Source organism: Aethalodelphis obliquidens, unplaced genomic scaffold (assembly GCF_003676395.1).
Source record: "Aethalodelphis obliquidens isolate GAN/ISIS:26980383/991018 unplaced genomic scaffold, ASM367639v1 scaffold57, whole genome shotgun sequence".
Classification (NCBI taxonomy): Eukaryota; Metazoa; Chordata; class Mammalia; order Artiodactyla; family Delphinidae; genus Aethalodelphis; species Aethalodelphis obliquidens.
In genome coordinates this window covers 11,364,943-11,388,381 of record NW_020838001.1, presented here as the reverse complement: position 1 = coordinate 11,388,381, position 23,439 = coordinate 11,364,943, and the positions used below count along the sequence as shown (strand labels likewise).

Sequence of the window (23,439 nt, the reverse complement as noted above, 5' to 3'; positions counted from 1 at the left end):
CAATGTATATTAGCAGAATAAATGTCCTGAACATCTGCCATATGCCAGGCAGCTCACACCTTGTCATTAAATCATCATTTGTGCAGTTACTTGTTTTAATGGCTGCCTCGCACACTAACAAGCTCTTGAGGGCAAGGACCATACCTGTCTTGTGCACCACTCTCCTCCGTACTTGACCCCGAGTATACTCAGTAAATATTCCTAGAATTGAAATGGAACTAAAGGGAGCCCTTTCACAATGATACTTCCTTTCCGTGGCGACTCTTCCAGCCCAGAATTAGGGGCCGGTACGGTGGCAAAAAGATCCTGAAAGAAGCTGGCCCCGCTGTCCAGCGCGGGGAGGCGGGTCCTCAAACCGGAAGCGCAGGAGCCAGGACTTGCCGGGCAGAGGGGGCGAGACTGGGGGCAGGTAAGATGGCTGCTGCCTGGTGGGGACCTGACCTGCCCAGGCCCTCGACGTGATCCCTGGAAGCTCTCTTGCCTTTTTCCCTCTCGCAATATCCCCTGGCCTTCCACAGTATCTGCTGAATGTCCCATATGAGGCTCAGCTGGGCGTTAATGAGTACAGGAATAACGACAATAGATAACCATTCTCATCCTGGGTTCCTGACACAGCCCCTGCCCTCAAATAATTTTTATTTAACCCTCTTTCCTGAAAGGTGACCAAAACCAGGCATTCAGGATACTCCAGAAAAGTCAATCTGATCGAATCCTTTTAACCAGCCCCGCCATTACACACATGATGGAGTGGAGGAGGGAAAGGGTGAGTAATTTTCCCGAGCGGAACAGGAACAACTCGGTGGTACAGCATAGAGGTGTGAATAGTCGCATGGTCTCAGGCACACTGCACAGTCCCCAGCATCTACACTACTAGTTGTGTGACCTTGGACAATTTTTTTTTGGTTTGGCCGCGCCGTGCAGCTTGTGGGATCTTAGTCCCCCGACCAGGGGGTCAGACTCGGGCCCTGGGCAGTGAAAGCGCAGAGCCCTAACCACTGGACCGCCAGGGAATTTCCTTGAACAACTTACTCTAATCTCTTTGTGCCTTGGTTTCCTCATCCGTAACATGGGGTTAATAAACGGGTCTTCCTCACAGAGTTGTGGGAAATCTAGTGAAATAGTCCACATCAAGCCTTAGAACAGGGCCTGGCACAAAATAAGTGCTTAATAAATGTGAGCTCCCAGTGCCACTACTGTTTTTCTCCATTCTTGAGACCACCCAGCAGTGCTCAGCCTCACCCAAGCAGCTAGCAGCTGTAAATGTTTGATGACTAAGTACTACTATTAAGTGAAGTGTTTCCCAAACTTGCCCTGAAGACATGAATTACCTGGGAGGCAGTTGCTCCAAAATAGATTCTCAGGCTCTTCTCTTAGAGATTCTGGTTGGCAGATGTGGGTGGGTCCTGGGAATCTGTATCTTTTAAAAAGAGCCTCAGGTAAAACGCATCCTTAGGCTAGCATAGGAAATTCTGTTCTGTACACAGGCTAGTGTTACAACACGTCTATTGCAGCTGGGGTGGGGCAGCCACTCAGTTGATGGTTAGAACCAGATGGACAAGCTCAGTTCTTACAAGACTTTAGGGATAACTCTTCTGCTTATAAAAATCATCTAGACTGTCTGTTTGGTCTCACATGATGACCCCACAAAGGGAAAATTAGTAACTTTGTAGCGGAGAAACCTAGCAGACACCTTCTTTACCAAGGGATCAGACTTAGTATCCCCGATAATGGGACAAACCGTGGGTGACATGATGGGATGCACTCGAGGACGCAGCACTTCCGAGGTTCCTGGCAGAAAAACGTTTAACCTGAGTCTAATTATAAGGAAACATCAGGCAAGTCATCCAAACTGAGGGACATTTTTCGAAACTCTTGAAAAATGTCAAGGTCAGATTAAAGAAGACTAAAGAGGCAAGCAACCGACTGTAATGCTGCATGATCCTGGGTTGGATTCTTGATGGGATAGGGGTTGCCGTAAAGGATGTTAATGGGCCAGTTGCTGACATTTGAATATGGATTGTGGAACAAGTAATAGTATTTTATCAGTGTTAGATTTCCTGATTTTGATAATTACACCACAGTCACATAGAGAATGTCCTTATTCTTAGGAGATATGCATAGAAGAGCATATCAAATTACTCTCAAACGGTTCAGAAGAAAATAATACATGCCTGTGTATAAATAGATAAATAAAACGATAAAGCAAATATGCACAATGTTAAAAATGATAAGGCTTATTGTTTTAAAAAATAACAGAAGACAGGTAAAGCAGAAAAATCTGAAAAAGAAAGTGCAAACCACTCCTCATCCCACCCCAGACAGCCAGGGATCATTTCTTCAATGAAATACTTACATGTCCTTGGATCACCATATTTTTGATTGAAACTTAAAATGGGCAAATGCTTTACTTCTGGTCTATAACCTGCATTTTTCACTCCATGATATATCTCTCAACATCCTTCCTGTCATTGTGGTGTCATTTTTAATGACTGCATGATGCTCCTGGTGAGGATGGACCATACTTTATTTATCGGTGGGTATTTAGGTTGTTTGCAGTTTGACTGTGTCAACCTAAAACAATAACACAGCCAGTTATTTTAGCAACAAAATGAGTTTATCCAGGAGCAGCAAAGAATTGCAACTCGGGGCACGCAGCTATGGCAAACCACACGCGACTCTGTTAGAACAAAGGAGAGGAAACTCTTTTATAGAGGAGAAGGGGAAGTTGGGAGGGGCTGTTATAAACAAAAAGTCCATTGGAGGAAACTGGGAGTTCAGAGTATAGTGCCTTGTCATTGGCTGCATTGTGAAAGTCTCAATGGCCGAGCAATTGTCAAGCAAGGAGAAAATCTTTCTTCCTCCTGCTAGTACTAGTAAAATAGCGTCACTTCCTGCCGGAGGTGCAAGGTACATCCCCTGTTGGGATTTGTATTGACTTCTAGTGGCATATGCATGAGAGCTCCCCCTTCTGGCCTCCCAACTCCATTTTAGTGAGGTTTCCCTTTATTAATTTTCACAACTGTTATGGACTGTGCTAGAGTGAGCATCCTTCCAAATATGTCTTGCCTGCTCATCTAAGCATTTTATATACAGAGCTGCCGGGTCAAATGGAGACAGGTTGAGAGAGGCAGAAATAGGGAGAAAGACTGAGAGAGACAGAGGCAGGCAGAGTCCAGGGAGACAGAGAGAGACATGCCCAAGGTGAGACAGAGAGAGAGAGAGAGAGTCAGAAAGAGACTCCCAGAGAGACAGAGAGGGAAAGAGACAGAGATGGAGAGAGACAAGGAGAAAGAACAAGGTGGAGGGAGAGACTGGGATAGAGAAGGGTTGCTGCTGTCCGGGGAGACTGAGAGGGAGCTGGTCTGAGGCATGGAGGCCCTGACAGCCTGGCCACAGGAATTCAGGCAGAGAATGACAAAGCGACTTTTAGGAACACACCCTCCAGATACGATTGTAGATGAGGTCAGTGTCCTTCGTGCAAGGATTATCATGGGACTATTGTTCCCGGTAAGCAGAAGATGAGAAGCAACCTCATTGCCCATCAGCAGCAGGGGACTCGTTATATAGATTGTGCTCTAAGTGCTGGTCGGAGCCAGTCTCCAAGTAGGGCTGCCAGACTTAGCAAATAAAAATACAAGAGATCCAGTTAATTTTGAATTTCAGGTAAAGAATTAATCCTGTTCCTTGCAGTCTGATACTAAAAGCTTATTTGTTGTTTATATGAAATTCTAGTTTAATAGGGTATCTGTATTTTATTTGGCAACGCTATCTCCAAGATCAGTGAGAACAGCCAGGTGAAATCAAGATAGAGGGTGTGAGTGTGTGTCTCTGTCTGTGTGTGCCTGTGTGTGTGTGTCTGTGTACACGTGCCTGCGAGGAGGGCTTCTGGGGTGGCTTGTCCAGGTTCTAGGTCCCAACCTACGTAGTAGTTGTAGTTCGAGGGAAGGGACCTATCCAGGGTCACACAACCACAGGTGGTAGGGCTAGGTGGGACCCCACCTTTGTGCTTTGCAGTAATGTGCGTGTATATGTCTTAAAAGTGTTAATGTGTTAACTAAAAATATTAAAAACAAACTATAGTTTTCTAAACTCCAGTTGAACATTTCTAATTTCAAAAAAGACTGGCAATCTCAAAAACTGCAAGGGCCATCTGTGGGGAAGATATTCTACAGAATGGGAACACCACATGCCAAGTCGCTGAGACCGGAGCATGCCTGGTGTGGTCTGTTGTGGCTGGAGCCTCATGGGGGAGGTGGGCTCAAGGGGCCTGGGGCTCTCTCAGCCCCAGAGCCTCTGCCATCTGAACTAATTTCTCATCCTGGAACACTCGTCTGCCCCTGGGCTTCTTAATCATGGTTGTCAGCGGTCACTGCCGCCTGGAATGTCTTCTCACTTCCCTTTCTCACCTGCCCATCCTTGTGACCTCAGCCTGGAGTCTCACTCCTCTGACTCACCTGGGTCCCTCAGGGTTGGCGAATTGCCCGCTACCACTCTTCCTCCCTCACCTGTGAGCTCCTCGAGCATAGGGGCTTGTTTGTGTCTTGCTGACTTATTACAGTATCCTAGCCCGCTAGGCCAGGGACATTCCATCGCTTGCTCGCTGTGACTTGAGCCTGTTACATGTCACCTCTCTGAGCCTCGGTTTCCTTATCTATAAAAAGAGGCTGATAGTCTTGCCTACCACTCAGGGCTTGCTGTGGAGGTCATGGACCAATGTGGCGGCAGTGGGAAAGGGAGATGACATTAGCATCTGGGAGGTGATGTATGAACTGAGAACAGCTCTGGGAAGATCTGGGGAAGGCCGTTGTGGGCAGAGGGCACGGCAAGGGCAACGGCCCTGCTATGGGAAAGAACCTGTATGAAGAGGAAGCAGGAAGTTCACTGAGGCTGGAGCAGGTGAACAGCGGGGACAGAGGAGGAGCTGAGCCCCAGGTTAGGTAGCATCTTGTGAGCCAAGAGCAGGGTTTGGATTTTATTTTGAGTCCGAGACTTAAGGTAGCTTTGACCTAAGGAAATAGTCTGTTCTCACTTTCCCCTCCTTGGCAATATCTGCCACACTCAGTGGTCCAGAGATGCACAAAGGTCTCCAGGTGCGAAAGGTGGACACAGGTGGGGAGAGAGGAGGCCCTGGGGCCTTACCTGGAAACAGGCTCAGCCTTCTGCCAGGAAGTGGAGATATCAGTGCAGTACGAGGGGCGAGGCTGCCAAGGCAAATTAGTGCGCAGGAGATAGTCTGCGAGATAACGGATGTCAGCCCCTGTGGCAAATGCACGATTTGCCAGGCAAGATGCGCTCTGCACCTTAGCGAGATCCAGGGACCTGCGTCAGGTCTAGAACATCAGTGGACCTCCAGGGGGGATGCCGGCCCAGCAGGTGTGGAGAGGTCTAGCTTCAGGGTGCCACTCAGCACCCACACATCCACCCACCACCCTCAAGGCCTTGGACACCTGCCTTTTACCCCAGGAGACCCCCTCTTCCCAGCTGCCTGGGACCATCCCAGGACTCCCTCAGTCCTGGACAAGCCAGGATGGTTGGTCACCCGACTTATTTACTAGATGAAGAAACTGGGTCTCAGCGGCAGGCAGGCAGTATTTGCCTGGGTTTTGTGGTTGGGTTTTTTTTCATGAAAAAGTATTTTATTTGAAATGGTGACACATGCATCTGAAATAAAACATTCATACCCTTCAGAAACGGTTTGGAGAAAAATCTCCTTCCCACCCCTGTCTGCTTCCGTCCTCAGAAGTAACCAGAGTCTTGGGTCTAATTGTACAGTCTGGGCCTAAACTTATAATTTATTAAGTTCTGCACAACAGGCAGCCTCTGAGATATTCTGTTCACCTGAATTTTTTTGACATAAAAGTGGGAATTCCCTGGCAGTCCAGTGGTTAGGACTAGGCGCTTCCACTGCAGGGGGCCCAGGTTCAATTACTGGTCAGGGAACTAAGATCCTGCAAGCTGCGCAGCGTGGCCAAAAAAAAAAGTATGAGTTCTTTCATCCATTCAGCTAATATTTGTATCATTTGATACATTGTATTTGATACATTGTAAATGTATCAACTTTTTTTTTTTTTTTTTGGACACACCACATGGCTTTTGGGATCTTAGCTCCCGACCAGGGATTGAACCTGGGCCGTCGGCAGTGAGAACGCAGAGTCCTAACCACTGGACCGCCAGGGAATTCCCTCAACATTTTTTGTAACATATCTTTGCACTTCAGGTCAAAGATGTGTGTACAAGACATTCATTAAAATTGCCACCTTGTTTGTAGTAGCAAAAAATTATATTCTAATCTAAATGCCTATCACAAGTCCCCTTGTTAGATAAATTGTGTGATTATGGTATAATCCATGCAATGAAAAAGTCTGCAGCCCTGCAACAGATGAAGGGAGCTACATGTAATGATATGGAACAACTTTCAAGACCGTAGTATAGTTACTTGGGAGGAAAGCAAGTAGGCTAGCGTATAGGCTCCCATTTGTGTTACATAAAAAAGGGAGGTACATATTATATTCACATATGCATATATTTCCTTGTCTCTATAAAAACCATCTCTGGAAGGTCATACAAGACACTGGTAAAAATATTTAGTTACCTTTGCAGAGGGAAATGGAGATCTGGGATGGAGGGGCGCTTTCTTTTTTGTTTGGTTGAGTTGTAAATCACATTTTTAGTTATCGTTCTTTTAGTGGGGGATGGACACCCGTGGAAAATGCAGGCCTTTATTCAAATTTATCTTCTCTCAGAGGCCTTTCCTGGCCGTATTAGATATTCCCAAACTGCTCTCCAAGGCAGCTGTACCAGTTTTCATCCTCGTTGAAGGCGTGTGCATCCGGCCCCACGTGACGGCCAGCAGAGGGCGCCGTAAGGCCGCGCCCCGGGGCGAGGGCGGTGGGCAGGACCGGGCCGGCCGGGTCCGCTGCAGCCCAGCCGCAGAGCCAGTACATTTCCGGGAGGACCTGACACCACAGCATCAAAAGTGTCGCCTCGCCTTCACCTGCAAGGAGGCCGGGACCGCACCTCCAGGAGCTGGCTCGCCGTCCAGGGCCTCGCCTCGCCCAAAGCCCCCTCCCACCTCGCTGTCTCCGCCGCCTCTTGGAGGGAGGGTTGTGAGGGTGACCCGGGAGAAGAAACCGCCGGGACAGTTCAATCGGAAGGGAGGGGACAGCCCAGATCTGAGAATGCCCCCTCCCCCACCTTACGCCTCCTCCAGGGCGCAGGTGACCGACCGAAGGAAAATGGAGAGCGGCAGGCCCAGGCAATGGTGTTTTGAGTACCAGCCTCTGGACTCTGCCCATCCCAGCATCTCGGAGACAGAACACCCACCTTTTACAGTTGAGGAAATTGAGGCTCAGAGAGACTGGGTAACTTGCACAGGGTGACCCAGGAGGAGGAACAGCCAGTAATCAGTCATTCACCAAATACTTGAGCCCCTACTAAGTGCTTTGAAGGTAATTGAATAGGGTAGTGGAATAAACAGTGACGTTGTGAGTGGGGCAGGGTGCTACTTTGGCTGGGATGATCAGGGAAGCCTCCCTTGAGGTGACATAAAATTTGTGTTAAATATATCATTCTTACCAAAAGTGTTTAAATTGTCTACAGTTTCAAGACTACTAATAAATAGCTTTCTGTGCTTAAAACAACATTATCAAGAACTCTCTAGGAGCACCTTCTCCCCCAGCTAACCACTCTCCAGAATTTTGTATTAAACATTTCCTTGCTTTTCTTTATAGTTTTACCGCCTCCATGTACATTCCTAGACAATAAAAGGTTTCATTTGCTTGATTTTGAACCTTATGTAAATCCAACTAACTGTATGCATTTGAGTTGGTTCTTTTTGCTTAACATTATGCTTTTGAGATTTATCCCTGTTGTTGCATGGAGTTGCAGTTTGTTTTTATTGCTGTATATGTTCCATTATGGGAATGAACCACAGTTTATTTAACCCTTTGTACTGTTGATAAACATTAGAACATTACGGTTGTTTCCACTTTTTTTGTTTTTTGTTTTTGTTTTTGTTTTGCTGTTAGGAACAACGGTGCAATGAATACTCTTGTTTCTTCTGGGATTAGGGCTGGGCAGCAGTTTTCAACCTTGGCTGCTCACTAGAATCACCTGAGGAGTTTTTTAAAATGCTAATACCAGAGGGTCCCACCCAGGCTAATCAAATCAGGATGGCTCTGGGGGTGGGGCCCAGGCTAGGGTGTTCCCTGAGGGAATCTAATCTGCGGCCAGGGCTGAGAACCTCTGCGATGCTGTTGGCCTGGAAATAGAATTGCTAGGAGAGTCACCTGTTATTAGCTGATGCCAAACTTTTCCGAAGTGGCTTGTACCTATGACACTCTCGCCAGCATGGAACGAAAGTCCTGCTGCCTTCACACCCTCAACACTTGCTAGTGACCAAATTTTAACTTTTTATCTTTCTGATGGTGTGAAATGGTATCTCACTGTGGTTTTAATTTGCATTTCTCTCATTACTAATGAGGCTGAGCAGTTGGTGAAGTTAATGCTGAAACAAAGAAAAGGAGCCAACATGGTGAAGATCTGGGGGGAGAGATTTAGGGGGCAGGGAAGATGAACGGTAGGTGCCAAGGTCCTGTGGTAGGCAAGGGCTGGGATGTGGAGGAACAGAAAGAAGGGGGTGATCATTGTGCAGGGGGAAGGAGGAGAGTGGCTCAAGACAGGATCAGCAGAGGTCAGATCAGCAGGGTGGAGGGCCGTGGTGAAGACTTTGGTTTTTACTCTGGGTGAGATAGGAATATGGGAGGTTTTGAGCAGAGGGACACAGCCTTACTCCTCCCTCTGGATGCATGTGGAAAATCGTGATTGAAAGTAAACAGACGTAGAAGACGCTATATTCTTCGTAATGGCTGTGCATGGCCTGTCTCCCTCACCTTACCCTCCCCTCACCAGTTAGAACATGGTAAGGATTGTCTTGTTCACAGCTGTTATCCCCAGCACCTGATGACCAAAACAGACAGTTGTCCCTGCCCTCATTCTAGGTGGTGAGTGGAGGGACTTACAGGTTTTCATCGTCCTTGCTTCACAGGTGGAAACCCGTGGGCAAGACCTGTGGATTTATTTCCGTGCCACAACCCCACTCCAGGCGGGGCATGGCCCTCAAAGTTGGTGGGCTCACAGGAGAGCTGAGGATGAAGTGTCCCTCCCCTGGGTCCACCCCACAATGAACCAGTCAGTGCCTCCCTTGGAGCCCAGCCTTAGGTCCTTTAGACACAGTATTGACGACCCCAGACAAGTGAGGAGACCACCTCAGCCCCACCCTTCCCCACTTCTTTCTCCCACCTGCCCAGAGTACTCTTTCTCAACCATTCTAAACAGGTCCCTCCTCAGCTGAAAATTCTTCCTTGGCTCCCCAGTGCCCTTGGGGCAAAGTCCAAACTCCTCCAGGCCCTGGAGGCCAGGCAGATCTGACCCATCAGCCCTGCCCACCCCACCCCCAGCCCTGAGAGCTGCTCTCAGTGGCTCTGAAATAGTTACTGATTCTAACCTCAGGCCTTTCCCCTCGGTATTTCTTCACTTCCTCTGGTAAGTGCCCCCCCCCCGACCCCCTGTCAAGTGACCCGCCTCTTGACTGTCACAGTGCCCTGTGGTCTCCCCCCATCAAAGCACACTTCCCTTTGCATTGGAATTGTCTGTTTACTTCGTCTGTCTCCTCCGCCGGACAGGGAGCTACCCTTCGGCAGAGACCCCGAGTGTTTTGTTCAGGGCTGTATCCCCAGCTCCGGTAACAGTGCCTGGCATGTTAGTGGTCACTCAGTAAACACTGAGGGAACGAATGCATTTTTCTAGATGATGCCCGTTTGCTTTGCAAAAAAGGCTGTGGCACTGCACAGTCAGCAACCACGTGCAGAAGTCCATTGCTCTTCCCCGTCCCCGAACTGTGTATTGTCCCTTTCATTCCCACGTTCTTTGCGAGTTACCTTCCGGGCGAAGGCACCCCCTTCCCAAACCCGAGGAGGTGGCAGTATCGGAACGTCAGGTGTCCAGACTCGCGGCGCGCGGCGCCAGGGGGCGCCAGAGGCGGGCTACCGTGCCGCGTCGAGCTGGCTGGAGCTCGGGTCCCGAAGGGGGTCCCGCCTAGTCCGGGGTTCCCGGCGCCCCGCCCCCGGCAGCCCGCAGCCGGGTGATGAGTGCAGCCCCGAGGCCCAGAGCCCGAGCGGCCCCTCCCGGCTCCCAGCGCCACGCGGCGCGAGCCCCGCCAGAGCACGGCGCACCTGCTTGGGGCGTGGCCTCCGGCGAAGGCGCGCCTCGATTGGCGCGGAGGTGACAAAGGGGCGTGGCCGTAGTCGGCCCCCGCCCACCCGCGGCTGGCGTACTTAAGGCAGTTGGCGGCCAGACTCCACTCACAGCGCAGCTGCACGGCCTCGCGTGTGGAGGGTCTTGGTATCCCAGCACGACCCGGCTCCCCCCGCTGCTTCGGCCACCATGCCGCGCTCTTTCCTCGTCAGGAAGTCCGCCTGCTCCCGCCGGAGACCCAATTACAGTGAGCTCCACGACTCTTCTCCAGGTGAGTGGACGGGGTGCCGGACCCCAGGGAGTTTGGGGGAGGCAGACGAAGGCTGCATGGGGGGCACTTGAGAGGCAGGGCCCTTGGTGGGACAAAATGGAGGGGCCAAAGTCGAAGGGCCAAAGTCGAGTCAAAAGATAACAGTCTGGGTGTGAATAGGCCGGGGCAGGTGGATCCGGGAGATTGGGAGAGGGCTTTTAGAGGCCGGTGGTCTTTGGCTGAGGGGACTAATTAGCCGCCGAGAAGCGGGGCGCCCCGAGAGCACAGAAGTGAGAGGAGGCGGCTTGTGTCTGGATAGACGCCGGCCAGGGGCTGGAAAGAGTCCGGAGTCCACAGGATTTGGGGGAGGGGGTGGGAGAAGAGATGTGTATGGAAGGGGGACAGGGGTGGTGCCTCGGCAGCTGGGGAGATTAGGGGCCAGGGAGCTGGGGGTCTCGCCTCAGGCTGGGGACTTGGGCACCGCAAGAGGAAGGAGACCTGAGAATGACCTCCTTGAGTTGGAGCTGGGGAAGGGGGTGTCCTTCCTGTAAGATCTGGAGGTTGAGGTGGGAGAACCAGGTGACCTGGCTGAGGAGGGGGCTCTGCCAGGGCAGGAACCTGTCTGTCCTGGTCATGAATCTTTTTTATTCATCTACTAAGCATTGAGTGCCAGCCCCACTCAGCCCCTGGCCCACATCAGGCTAATGTTTGCTGACTGACTGAATGATCTAATCCCTGACCTTGCGCTTTTCCCTGTCTCCTCACAGAGTTCACTTTTCAACAGCCCTATGACCAGGCCCACCTGCTGGCAGCCATCCCGCCACCCGAGGTCCTCAATCCCACGGCCTCACTGCCTACGCTCATCTGGGACTCTCTCCTGGCACCCCAAGCCCAGCCGATTGGCTGGGCCTCTCTTCTGCCCCAGGAGATCCCCAAGGCCATCGAGCTGACCTCCCTGTCTGACGAGGACAGCGGGAAAGGCTCCCAGCCCCCCAGCCCACCCTCACCGGCTCCTTCGTCCTTCTCTTCCACCTCAGCCTCCTCCCTGGAGGCCGAGGGTTATGCTGCCTTCCCAGGCTTGGGCCAGTTGCCCAAGCAGCTGGCTGGGCTCTCCGTGGCCAAGGACCCCCAGTCTCGCAAGGCCTTCAACTGCAAATACTGCAACAAGGAGTACATCAGCCTGGGTGCCCTTAAGATGCACATCAGAAGCCACACGCTGCCTTGCGTCTGTAGCACCTGCGGGAAGGCCTTCTCCAGGCCCTGGCTGCTGCAGGGCCACGTCCGGACCCACACTGGTGAGTACCCCTGCAGGCTGGCTGCCCTTCTCACTGTCCCACTGCTTTTGCTACAAGCTCTTGTAAGATGGGCTTGCTGTTACTTTCAGATTGTGGAAACTGACCCCCCCACCCCCACCCCCCACCCAGTCTCCTGACTCCTAGCTCAAGAGTTCAGGGGCCTGGCTCCGAAAAGTTTGGCAGAAACATTCGTTCATTCACCAGCTAAGCAGATGGGCTAAGGAGATAATTTTACACGTCCCTCTGCAGGCTCAGTTCTCAGCCAAATGGGTTGGAGCTGGGTATGGGAAAGGTGTAACCAGCACCTTGCTGTTGGGGCCAGGTGTGAAGGGGCTCACCCTGCTCCACTTCCCCCACCCGCCCCCCAGCCAGACAGGATGTTTGTCAGACTCCCCACCTGCCTCTGACTCCTGCTTTGGGATCTTCCCAAACTTTGGGCTGCTGTTTCACCTCTCTAAGCCTCAGTACCCGCCTCTGTGAAATGAGCATAGAAACACCTTGTGGGGTTTTTGCTCTGGTCAAATGAAAGAAAGCATGCAGAAATCACCTGGGACAGTGCTTGGTACATGATCAGTACACACAAACATCATAGCTGGTACTCACTCTGTTTCCATGCTGTGTGTCTTTGAGCAAGTGATTTAACGCTCTGAGCCTCTCCGATTATAATATAATCATATAGGGTGGGTTACGATAGCATTTCATACGGGGCTATCTAGATTTAGTGGCTCCTTAATCGCTTTATAATATCATCATGGTTCTCAGATCTGCTCTCCCCACCCCCATTCACACTGCTGAATAGATAATCTTAATCCTATCATGCAGACCCGGGAACACGTTTGCTGGCAGAAAACACAATTATGTCTTGGTGTTTCAAAAAATGCAATACTGAATGTGTAGAAAATTATGAAATGGAGCCTGTTCTAGTCTTTAGCTTTCTGGGAATGCAGAAAAGGTAGCCACTCCACCTTTTCAGAACATGAATGGTGGAGGCCGCCCTGCTTGGGGCTGCTCTTTGGAGAGTGTCTGTTGAGGGAGAAGAGGGTTCAAGGGTCATGACTGTTGGTTTTGGGGGTCAGGTTGGCCAGGTTGGAGACTCAGTTCTGGCATTTCCTCATCCGGTGGCTGATCTCTGAGTGAGCCGTGAGGGTCAGTGAGGTGGTTTGTGAAGCCTGGCATTTTGCAGGCATTACTGGTGTCATCGTTACTCCTACGGGGGTGGGGGGCATCCTCCACACCTTGCAGACCGTGGCTACTACCCATGTCTCTTACTTGGTGCACAAACAGCTCTGATTTTAACATGGAAGGGTCCAATTGCCTGGCCTCTGTCCTGGGTGCCTGCCCAGCTGATGGGGTCTCTATTTGGGGGGAGTGGAAGCCCTGAGATGCTCCCCTGGGCCCCCCAGCTTCTTTCCCTTCCCACTCGGACATTATTTTAATGTAAAGGCATGGCTCAGACACAAAAAGCCTGTTGAAATGCACCAGTGCCATCCTCATCAACTCCCATTGTGTGCCTTAATGGTGCGCCCAGGGGGCGGGGCTGGGGAGTGGAGCAGGTGCACAGGGCAGCGGTGCCCAGCACCTGTTCCAGGCCGCAGCTGCTGGCCTGCAGTGTGTCAGGCCGCGTTAATCCAGGGAGTATTGCATGTACACTGCCCCCCTCGGCGGCCTTTGTCCCGCTGGTCTGGTGCCGATTTCACACTCCAGGAGCACCATAAAGACGTGGCTGGGGTGGGGAGGGGGAATCCGCGAGGGGTGGAGATCTGCTGCCTCCTGCTGCACCCCTCACATCCCATCAAGCCTGCCCCTTTGTTCAGGTTTGTGTCTAATCATAAGAAACATAAAGATAACGTTCACTGAGCACTTGGCAGTGCGGGAGGCGGGGGAAGGCGTGATGCTCAGGGCTTCCTTCACCTGGTCAAGGCGGTAAATCCACCAACAGTCCTAAGAGAGACGTGCCATCATAACCCCCTCTTACAGGGTGTGGAAACTGAGGCATAGAGAAGGAAGTCACTTTCCCAAGTCACAGCCCATGGGCTGGAGCCAGGGCTCCTTCACCTTGGCCGAGGGGGTGAGGGGGCAGTGGGGATTACAGGACTCCATCCCCTTTTCCGGACCTGCATAGCGTGGGCCCTGAGTTCACAAAGGAGTGTGTGAGTGAGGAGGAAGTTCCCTTGGACCTTGTAGACTGCGGTCATCAAACCCTTCCGGCCTGGTGTGCAGAGGCAGCTCAGTACGGCAGAGCAGGTCACTCAGGTGTCCCTTCCCCAGTTCTCTGGCCAGGTCCCCGCTCTCTGCCCCAGGAGACTGAGCCCCTGAACGTGGTTCCACAGTGGGCCGCAGGCATCTGACTTCTAGACCCTGCCCTCCCTGCTCAGCTAGTGCCCCAGGCACCCAGGAGGCTGCTGGAATTCATTCATTCCCAGCTCTCAATTCCAGCACTGGGATTTAACTAGAGGGCCTTGGCCTAGGGGCATATAAGGCTGGGAATGGAAGGATAGGAGAGTGTAGTTTCTTCTGGAAAAGACTATTCAGTATTACAGAATAGTGCCGGGCCTGTGGTAGGAACCTGATTAGTATTTGTGTAATGCGTTACCCTTCTGACTTTATTTGGGAAATGCTGCAGCCCCAGGAAAAAGTGAAACACAGCATTTGACATTTCTGGAATGTGAGTTATAGTCTCTTGATTGGGGCAGGAATTATGAAAAGTTGGTGAATGGTGTTTTCTGGTGGTGATTGAGGAGTCAGGCTCTTCTGAGACCTTTATAAAAAAAGACTTATTGTTGTACAAGCATTTATTGAGTTCTCACTGTGTACCCAGCCCCGAGTGCAAGACTCTTCTCAGTACAGCCTGGCCAGGCAGGTGAATGAGGGCCACAGGTAGGGTTTTTTAAAAAAAATAAGTCATAAGGTAAAAGGTTTCTGTAGCCTCTTGGGGGTTCTGGGCCTTGGGCTGGAAGCTTGGAATGGATTCGGTGTCGGTGGAGGGGGGGATCCTGCCCTCATGGGGCTCAGTCTGATTGGGGGACGAACAGACTTGAAACTACCCTGAGTGTGATCCGAGTCGATGGGGAAGCAGGATAAAGGAGTGACCTGCTGGGGGATAGGGGTGGGCTGGGGCTTTAAGGCTGGCTCTTAAGCTTTGTCCCCAAGAGGAAGTAAATCCAGGGGTTAATAAGGAACATCCATTACAGCCCCCTTAACTGAGGGGCAGTCTGTGTAGTGCTTAAAATCAAGGGCGCTGGGCTTCCCTGGTGGCGCAGCAGTTGGGAGTCCGCCTGCCAATGCAGGGGACACGGGTTCGATCCCTGGTCCAGGAAGATCCCATATGCCGTGGAGCAACTAGGCCCGTGCGCCACAACTACGGAGCCTGCGCTCTAGAGCCCGCGAGCCACAACTACTGAAGCCCCTGCGCCTAGAGCCCGTGCTCCGCAACAAGAGAAGCCGCCACAATGAGAAGCCCGTGCACCGCAACGAAGAGTAGCCCCCACTCGCTGCAACTAGAGAAAAGCCCACGTGCAGCAACGAAGACCCCAAAACAGCCAATAAATAAATAATAAATTCTTTAAAAAAAAAAAAAAAAATCAAGGGCGCTGGAGTCGGGCTATTTGGTCTTGCTGAGATGCTGCATATTCCCTGAGCCTCAGATTCACCATCTCTAAACTCAGGACAAAGGTGGGGTTAAATGAGATCATGTAAAATGCTTCCACTGTCCCTAGCACAAAGTGTTCAGCAAACACAGTTGCCATCACTGTCATCATTGTTGAGCACTTCCTGCTGGCAGGGCAGGAAAAGTACTTGATTCAACCTTCTCTCAATTACCAGCCTCTATGAGTGGGGGATGAACAGCTCCATTTTACAGATGAGCAAATGGAGGCTCAAGAGAAGCCAGCTGACTTGCTCAGGGCCACACGGTGGGAAGCAGCAGCGCTCCCTGCCAAATCCAGGCCTTTGGACACTGTATGACCTGGCTTTTCTGGGTCGCGGGAGTTCCTCAAGGTTGGAGTGACCCCGGGGTGGGTGGGGATTTCAGTAGACGTCAGCTGTTCTCCCAAGTGGCTGAGTCTCACTCAGCTCCCTCCTGTCTTCTCTCCCCAGGCGAAAAGCCCTTCTCCTGCCCCCACTGCAGCCGCGCCTTCGCTGACCGCTCCAACCTGCGGGCCCATCTCCAGACCCACTCGGATGTCAAAAAGTACCAGTGCAAGACGTGCTCCAGAACCTTCTCCCGAATGTCCCTGCTCCACAAGCACCAAGAGTCAGGCTGCTCAGGGGGGCCCCGCTGACTCTAAAGGCTCCTTGCACCTCTCCGGGCCCTACCCCAACTCCAGAAGGAAGGACCCGGCATCCTTCTCGCTGCCACAGAGTTCCCTCCTGAGCTCCGCCTTCTGGCTGCGTTGGCCCCCCAGGACTCTGAGGACCACTTCCCAGTCCTCTGCTCTGAGCGCCCCACCGGGCTCTGAGGGGGGCCTTTCTTTGGACAGCTGATGGGAGGGTGGCTTGCAGCAGAGACCCCCTCCTGGCAGCCGCTGCTCCAGAGTGTTCTGGAGTTGGCCTTTCTGCGTGGGTTTGTGTATCCAGAGCTGTTTGGATACAGCTGCTTTGAGCTCCAGGACAAAAGCCAGCAGACTGATGAGAAGCTCCCACCCCACTCAGGGGACCCCAGCCTCCCCTACAGGAACCCTCAGGCCACCCCCTCCAGAAGGTGCAACTTAACTATGCAAACACCCACCCCCAGGTGCACTCGCGGGGGTGGGCCCTGACACAAGGACAGCATCTAGACCCCAGGATGCCCCAGGGCCTGGGCAGCTATTTCAGCCTCCTGTTTGTCATGGTGGCACCTGTTTCACGGGCAATTTAACAACATCTCCAAAGGGACTGTGAATAATTGCCTTCACTTGTCCGGGGCCCAAGTGGGGTGCTTCGGCTCCACTGATGTGTCTCCCGGAACTATTTTCGGGGGCCCGACAGGTGGGCCCGGGAGGAAGATGTTTACATTTTTAAAGGTACACTGGTATTTATATTGCAAGCGACATTTTGTACTAAGGAAACGTTTTGTATAGTTATATGTACGGTTTATTGATATTCAATAAAGTGGTTAATTTATACATAAAAAAGTCTACTTGGTTTTATGTGGAGTGGGTATTTTAAAGGGCCTTTAGGGAGGGAGGAGGGGGGCAGGGATTCGTGGAGCTCGGATACTCCTGACACAGCCTCAAATCTTGGCCTCTTAAACATCACATGGCTTTGGACCTCTGGGTTTGTCAGGGACCTTGTTTGTGCAGATGGGTTTTCCTCGGAGCCTGGATGTCCTGTCCAATACGGAGGTTGGGAAACACCTGTGGGCCAGTGAGCAGTAGAGCTGTGTGTGCAGGTTTCTACACTGCGGCCCTTACTCATTCTCTCGTGCTCCCGTTTTGAAGCCAACCAGGCCCACAGGGTGAGAAGCCAGCTCCCTGGGTCTTATCAACTAGGCCTGCTGTGGGGCCTTCCCCAGCACTGCAGGTCTTTTGGGGAGGGAGCGGCTGCTGCCCCCAGATGAGGGAGTGGAATGCGATGAGTAAGAAGGGGACAGAGGACGTCCTTCCTGTTTCCAGGGGCTCCAGGCCCCGCTCCGGCCTCCCTGTCAGACCCACACCTCTGTCTGGCCTCTGGGTACCAAATGGCCTTTGATGCAAGGAAATTGGCTGGCTGGAGTCGGGAGGGTGAGAAGCCAGGCCAAAGGGTAGGGGTCATTCTGCTTCCTGCTCGAGGACAGGACAGGACAGGAAGACGGTCAGCTTGCGTCCCGTCCCGGGCTGAGCTAATTCACTCACGGCAGGCTGTCATGGTGACCTCACCTCTGGGGCCCTCCTGGGGCCAGGAGAAAATGAGTGTCCTTTTTGAACACAAAAGGTGCCGAAGGTGCCAGTTTCCTGCGGGGAGCTGAGCGGGCGTCCCAGAGCCCCAGAGTCAGGCCGGGGGCGGGGGAGCTTCGTGTTCCAAAGGAGAGATGATTCTTTCTTCTAAACAGGAAATGGTGACCCACAGGCCAGGAGCAGCCCTTAATGACTTGCAGCTTTCCTCCCAAAAGAAAAAAAAAACTTCTCTAACAATCGCCAAATTGTAGCTGGCCTCCCTGAAGGGAAGTTAGGGAGTCGGTGGGGGGCTGGGGGTTTGGGCGTCAATTTGCTGAAGGCCTACTGTGTCCCACGTCCCTGGGTGTCATACATCCACGCGTAGTAGGTGCTGACATTGATGGTGAATGTATAATTGATTGCATACACTCCCAGAGGGATGGGCCTCGTGGAAACTCCCAGCTGGCATTCAACATGGGTGCACGAGGCTCCGATCATTCTGGGAGTCAGGTACCAGGCTCATGCCCTTGGCTCGCAAGGCCTTGGAGCAAGGCTCTCCGCCTCTCGGACCCCCAGTTGCTGCCTCTAAAATAGGGTGATGACGGCGCCTTCCTCCCCGGAGACTGTAAAGGGATGTCCATCCAATCAGTTTTGATGAGCCCCGTGTGTGCCAGGCCCTGTTCTAGGCCCCGGGGTTACAGCCCTGAACAGAGAGACAGTTCCTGCACTCAGGGAACTAATGTTTTAGCAGGGGAGACAGAAAACAAACGAGTGATTAAATAAGCCGCTTTCCTACAGTGATGTGCCAAGATGGAATTAAAGAGAGCGCCTACTAGAGAGCGATGGGGTAGGGCACCCTCCGATAAGGTGGGAGAGCTGCAGCCCAGTGCCCATTCCAGCGGAGACCTGGAGGAGGAGAGAGCTCCAGCCTGTCAAGGAAGCAGCAAGTGCAAAGGCTCCGGGGCTGGAATAAGCTTGCCATGATGCCAAAAAAGACCAGGGCGGCAGAGAGTCTGGGGGCACCAGGTGGGATTGATGAGCTGGTCCAGATCCTGCAGCACTTGTGCAGGTGGCCAGGAGTTCTATTTTGTTGAGCCCACAGGGCAGCCACAGGGACATTTTAAGCAGGGGAGCCATGAGGCCTGCTTTACTTTTGCACTGATTCCCCCCACCCTGGTGGAGAATGGAGTTAGCCAAGTCAGAGCTGGGAGCCAGTGAAAGGCCCAAGGCAGAGGGATGACTGCTGGCCTGGCCCAGAGGGGTGGAGGCCTCAGGGGATGGTTGGATTGCAGAATCTGTGGCAGCTGCACCTCCAGCCCTGTGCCAGGCACACCTGAGCACTGGTGGGTGCGAGTTACTAGGGATTATTTAAAGGAGATGTTGGACCCGGTAGCGGGGTGGGGATAAAAAGAAGGATGGTTCCTGTGTTCTGATGTGGACAAGCCCCCACTCAGCCACATTTAGCTAATTGAGAAAAATAACATGCAGACCGCGCTCCCTTTTGTGGGAAGAAGGGTGGAATTGAGCATGCTATTCATTCTTGTTTGTATTTGCATACAGAAACTCTGGAAGGATCTACAATAAAACAATCAAAGCCATCTCTAGGCAGGTGCAGGGGTAGAATGGGGTAGATGGAGGTGGGCAGGAGAGAGCAGGGAGCCAGGATTTTTAGATTTCTTTAAAACTTTTGATTTTGCCATAGTTTCAACCTGACAGAAAAGTTGCAAGAAGAGTACAATAAACTGGAATCTTTTGATTGGCATCTTATCAAATGCAAGTCTGCATTTTCTCTCTCTGTATATGCACATACACATACCCACTTTTTTTTTTTTTTTTTTTTTGCGGTACGCGGGCCTCTCACTGTTGTGGCCTCTCCCATTGCGGAGCACAGGCTCCGGACGCGCAGGCTCAGCGGCCATGGCTCACGGGCCCGGCCGCTCCATGGCATGTGGGATCTTCCTGGACCGGGGCACGAACCCGTGTCCCCTGCATCAGCAGGCGGACTCTCAACCACTGCGCCACCAGGGAAGCCCACTTTTTTTTTGGGAACCATTTGAGAGGAAGTTGTAGGCATGATGCCCCTTTACCACGAAGTATTTCAGTGGGTATTTCTTAAGGATACGAACGTTCTTTCATATGACCACAGTTCAGTGATCAAAATTGGGAAATTTAGCGTTGGTGCAATGCTATTATCCAATCCACAGTCATAATCAAGTTTCCCCAACTGCCCCAGTGATGCCCTCCACAGCACTTTAGGGAGTGGGGAGAGACCCAGATCCCACGTTACATTTACTTGTCCTCTTTAGTCTCTCTTATTCTGAAACAGCTCCTTCCTTGGTCTTTTGTGAGTCTGACTTTTTTTTTTTTTAATAAATTTATTTATTTATTTTTGGCTGCATTGGATCTTCGTTGCTGTGCGCACGCTTTCGCTAGTTGTGGCGGGCAGGGGCTACTCTTCATTGCAGTGCGTGGGCTTCTTATTGCGGTGGCTTCTCTTGTTGCGGAGACCAGGCTCTGGGGCCTGCGGGCTTCAGTAGTGTGGCACGTGGGCTCAGCAGCTGTGGCTCGCGGGTTCAGTAGTTGTGGCGCATGGGTTTAGTTGCTCCGCAGCGTGTGGGATCTTCCCAGACCAGGGCTCGAACTTGTGTCCCCTGCATTGGCAGGCGGATTCTTAACCACTGTGCCACCAGGGAAGCCCCTGTGACTCTGATATTTTTGAAGAGTTCAGGCCAGGTATTTTATAGAACGTCCCCCAGTTTGGATTTTCCCAATGCTTCCTCATGATGAGATCTGAGCTGTGCACTTTTGGCAGAACCACAGCGGTGGGGCTGTATCCTTCTCAGTGCAACGTATCATGGGGCACATGACGTCAGTTTGTCCCTTTCCTGGTGACGTCAACTTTGACCACTTGGTTAAGGTGGTGTCTGCCAGGTTTCGCCTGGATAAAGTCCCTCTTTTTCCCCTTTTGTACTTAATCCGTATCTTGTGGGGAGACCTTCCAAGGCCACGTGAATATCACGTTACTCCTCAAACTTCCACCCATGAGGTTTAGCCCTCGCTGGTGTTTTCTGCCTAAATCAATTATTATTATGGTGGTTGCCAAATGGTGATTTTTCTAGCTCCATCATTCCTTCTATTTTTACTGGTTTGCTTTCTACTGTAGGGAAGAACTACCCTCCTCTGTCTGGGCAGCAGCTCAGAGCTGTGGGTTGGGAGAGATTGGGTGGGGAGGAGAAGGGTCTGGCCAGGCCCTTAGATCCTCCCCTGGGTTTTTCTTTAAAACGAGTCCAGGAAATAAACTGGCTGTAAAGCTGGTCTCCGTGCAAGTGTCCAGGCAGGCAGGTCTGGGGCCAGGGCCACCTCTGGGCACATCTGGGCCCCATTAGTGATCCAGTGGCTTACTGATGGATGTCCCTTGAGCTGGGATGGGGGGGTACTCTGGCGAGCAGGGATCTGGGTCCTCCTTGCCCTTTTTTGCTTTCAAATTGTCAATTTCACAAATGTTAGGAAAATTTATTCTTTCATTAAAAAAGAAAAAATGAAAAGATTAGATGTGAGGCTCAAGTGATATGTGATCAACACACCCTATCCTGATGCCTTTACTGTCTCCAGCGTGCCGTGCCACTGTGAAGGGCTTAGTTTATATCTTCTAGATTAAAACAATAAATATTTACATGCACATATGGCTCCAGTCTCACTCACAGGAAAAGCCAAAGTCCTCACCTTGGCCCACAGGGGCCTGCACGATCCGGCCCCATCACCTCTGCCTCATCCCCTTCCCTACCCCCCTCACTTCCTCCAGTCACGAGGGGTCCTCTGCCACCTCAGGGCCTTTGCACTTGCTGTTCCTCTGCCAAGAAGACTCAGCCCCCAGAGAAGCTCACGTGGCTGGTCTCCCCCACCATCCCTCTCCCTTTTACATCCCAGCCCCCATGCCCTGCCCTGTTTTGTTTTGTTTTGTTTTCTCCATAGTACTTGTCACCATCCAACAGTCCATATATTTCACTATCCACAGTTTCTCTGTTGACTGTCTTCCCCACTAGAATGGCAGCTCCACGCAGGTGGAAATTTTGTCTGCTTTGTTCATAGTCCAGTCTCCCGGTGCCTCAAGTCTCTCTCACAGGAGGAGCCCACTCAGTAAAACTTTGCTGAATGAATGATGAAAGAATATATGTGTGCCCCTAGGAAGTACAACGTTGTCACCATTCTTATGGGGCACTTTCTATGTGCCAGGCCCTGTGCTGAGTGCCTCGTATAGATTAACTCATTAAACCTTCACAACTGACTCAAGAAAGAGGAAACCAAGACCCAAAGAGGTTAAGTAACTTGTCCAGGGTCACACAGCAAGTAAGCGGCAGAGCTGGGATTGAAACCCTGAGTTCTTTTATTACTGTTGTCATTTTGTTCCTCCTCCCTTTGCAGTGGGTGTAATTAAAACTTTTTAAATTGAAGTAGAGCAGAGTCTGGGTCTCTACCTACTACACTCGCCTGCCTAGACTCTCTCACATAGCGGGGCCCGTTCTGTCCTTTAACATGTCTTCTAGAAACACCACACATTCTTCTCCATCCAGGTAGGCAGCCAAAGGTGTGCGTAGATAGAGGGGTGGTGTAGGACCAGGAAAAGAGAGTTCAGTCCCCAATGGTACCCAGTGGGGTGGGGTATCCTGTGTGGTCCCTGAAGACCAGGAGAAGTTTCCAGACTAGGAGCTCCATGAGGGCAGGACCACCCACCTGGCAAGAGCTTGTTTGGTCCGACTTCCCTCTGTACCTAGGGCCTTAGACCCACTCTGGGTGCCCACAGTTGGGTGAAAAATTAGTTTCCTGTGGCTGCCATAAAAAACTACTGCAAGTTGAGTGGCTTAAAACAACAGAAATTTATTCTGTCACAGTTCTGGAGGCTAGAAGTCCAAAGTCAAGTGTCAGCTGAGCCATACCCCCTCCCAAGGCTCTAGGGGGAGACTCCTTCCTTGCCTCTTCCAGCTTCTGCCGGCTCCCGGTAGCCTCGGCTTGTAGCCGCATCACTGGTCTCTGCCTCCATGTTCACGTGGCCTTCTTCTGTGCCTTTATTTCTCTGAATGTGAGCCCACTCTTCTTATAAGGACACCAGTCACTGGATTTAAAGCCCACCCTAATCCAGTATGACCTCATCTTAGTTTGATTACATCTACAAGAGCATGATTTTCAAATAAGGTCATATTTACACATCTGGGGGTTAGGACTTGAACATATCTTTTTTTTGGTCACAGCGGGTGGTGGTGGGGCAGACCCAATTTAACCCCCTGCAGGTGTTTACAGCCAAGAGTGTGACAAGTCTTTTTCAGGGCCTGGAATGGATTTGGGAACTTTTTATTATTCACCCAACAAACACTGAGGGAGAGTTGGGAAGCTGGCCTGGAGGAGGGGGACCCTTAGGAGGAGATCTGAGGAGTTGGATTTTGTCTCTGTGGTTCTTGGAAGAGAGAAGTCTAGACAAATTCTCTGCCCACCCCAGATCTCAGAAGTTACTGTGTGAGAGGGGCAGGGGGATAGAAGGAGCCAGGTGAGAGAGGTCTGCTGGGATTAGGACCAGGGCCATGTAGGCCTGGGGGGCAATTTTTTCTTTTTTTAAGATTTTTATTTATTTATTTATTTAATTTTTTATTTTTGGGCTGCGTCGGGTCTTCAGTTGCAGCACGCGGGCTTCTCTCTCTTTGGGGGTGCACAGGCTCGATAGTTGTGGCGCTCGGGCTTAGTTGCCCCGCAGGATATGGGATCTTGGTTCCCCGACTAGGGATCAAACCCGTGTCCTCTGGATTGGAAGGTGGATTCT

At 51.5% G+C, this 23,439-nt stretch overlaps 2 protein-coding genes across 2 annotated transcripts; both read left to right on the top strand.

Annotated features, from left to right (window-relative positions):
- The first annotated feature begins 664 nt into the window (after positions 1–664).
- Positions 665–9,618, top strand: LOC113609608 (uncharacterized). The gene is made up of 2 exons (XM_027087026.1): positions 665–763; positions 6,744–9,618. The coding sequence occupies exons 1-2, from the start codon at positions 740–742 to the stop codon at positions 7,377–7,379; spliced, it is 660 nt and encodes a 219-aa protein (XP_026942827.1). The 5' UTR covers positions 665–739; the 3' UTR covers positions 7,380–9,618.
- Positions 9,619–9,621: 3 nt separating this feature from the next.
- SNAI1 (snail family transcriptional repressor 1) lies at positions 9,622–16,910 on the top strand. Its single transcript, XM_027087024.1, has 3 exons — positions 9,622–10,525; positions 11,272–11,799; positions 15,895–16,910. The coding sequence occupies exons 1-3, from the start codon at positions 10,444–10,446 to the stop codon at positions 16,077–16,079; spliced, it is 795 nt and encodes a 264-aa protein (XP_026942825.1). The 5' UTR covers positions 9,622–10,443; the 3' UTR covers positions 16,080–16,910.
- The last annotated feature ends 6,529 nt before the right edge of the window (positions 16,911–23,439 follow it).

What these genes read in the sequence shown, in the direction of transcription:
- SNAI1 (XM_027087024.1), top strand. Translation starts at nt 10,444, where the DNA reads ATGCCGCGCTCTTTCCTCGTCAGGAAGTCCGCCTGCTCCCGCCGGAGA. An exon ending in GCTCCACGACTCTTCTCCAG is followed by an intron (nt 10,526 to 11,271) that starts GTGAGTGGACGG and finishes GTCTCCTCACAG; the next exon opens with AGTTCACTTTTCAACAGCCC. An exon ending in CCACGTCCGGACCCACACTG is followed by an intron (nt 11,800 to 15,894) that starts GTGAGTACCCCT and finishes TTCTCTCCCCAG; the next exon opens with GCGAAAAGCCCTTCTCCTGC.
- LOC113609608 (XM_027087026.1), top strand. Translation starts at nt 740, where the DNA reads ATGATGGAGTGGAGGAGGGAAAGG. An exon ending in TGGAGTGGAGGAGGGAAAGG is followed by an intron (nt 764 to 6,743) that starts GTGAGTAATTTT and finishes ATCTTCTCTCAG; the next exon opens with AGGCCTTTCCTGGCCGTATT.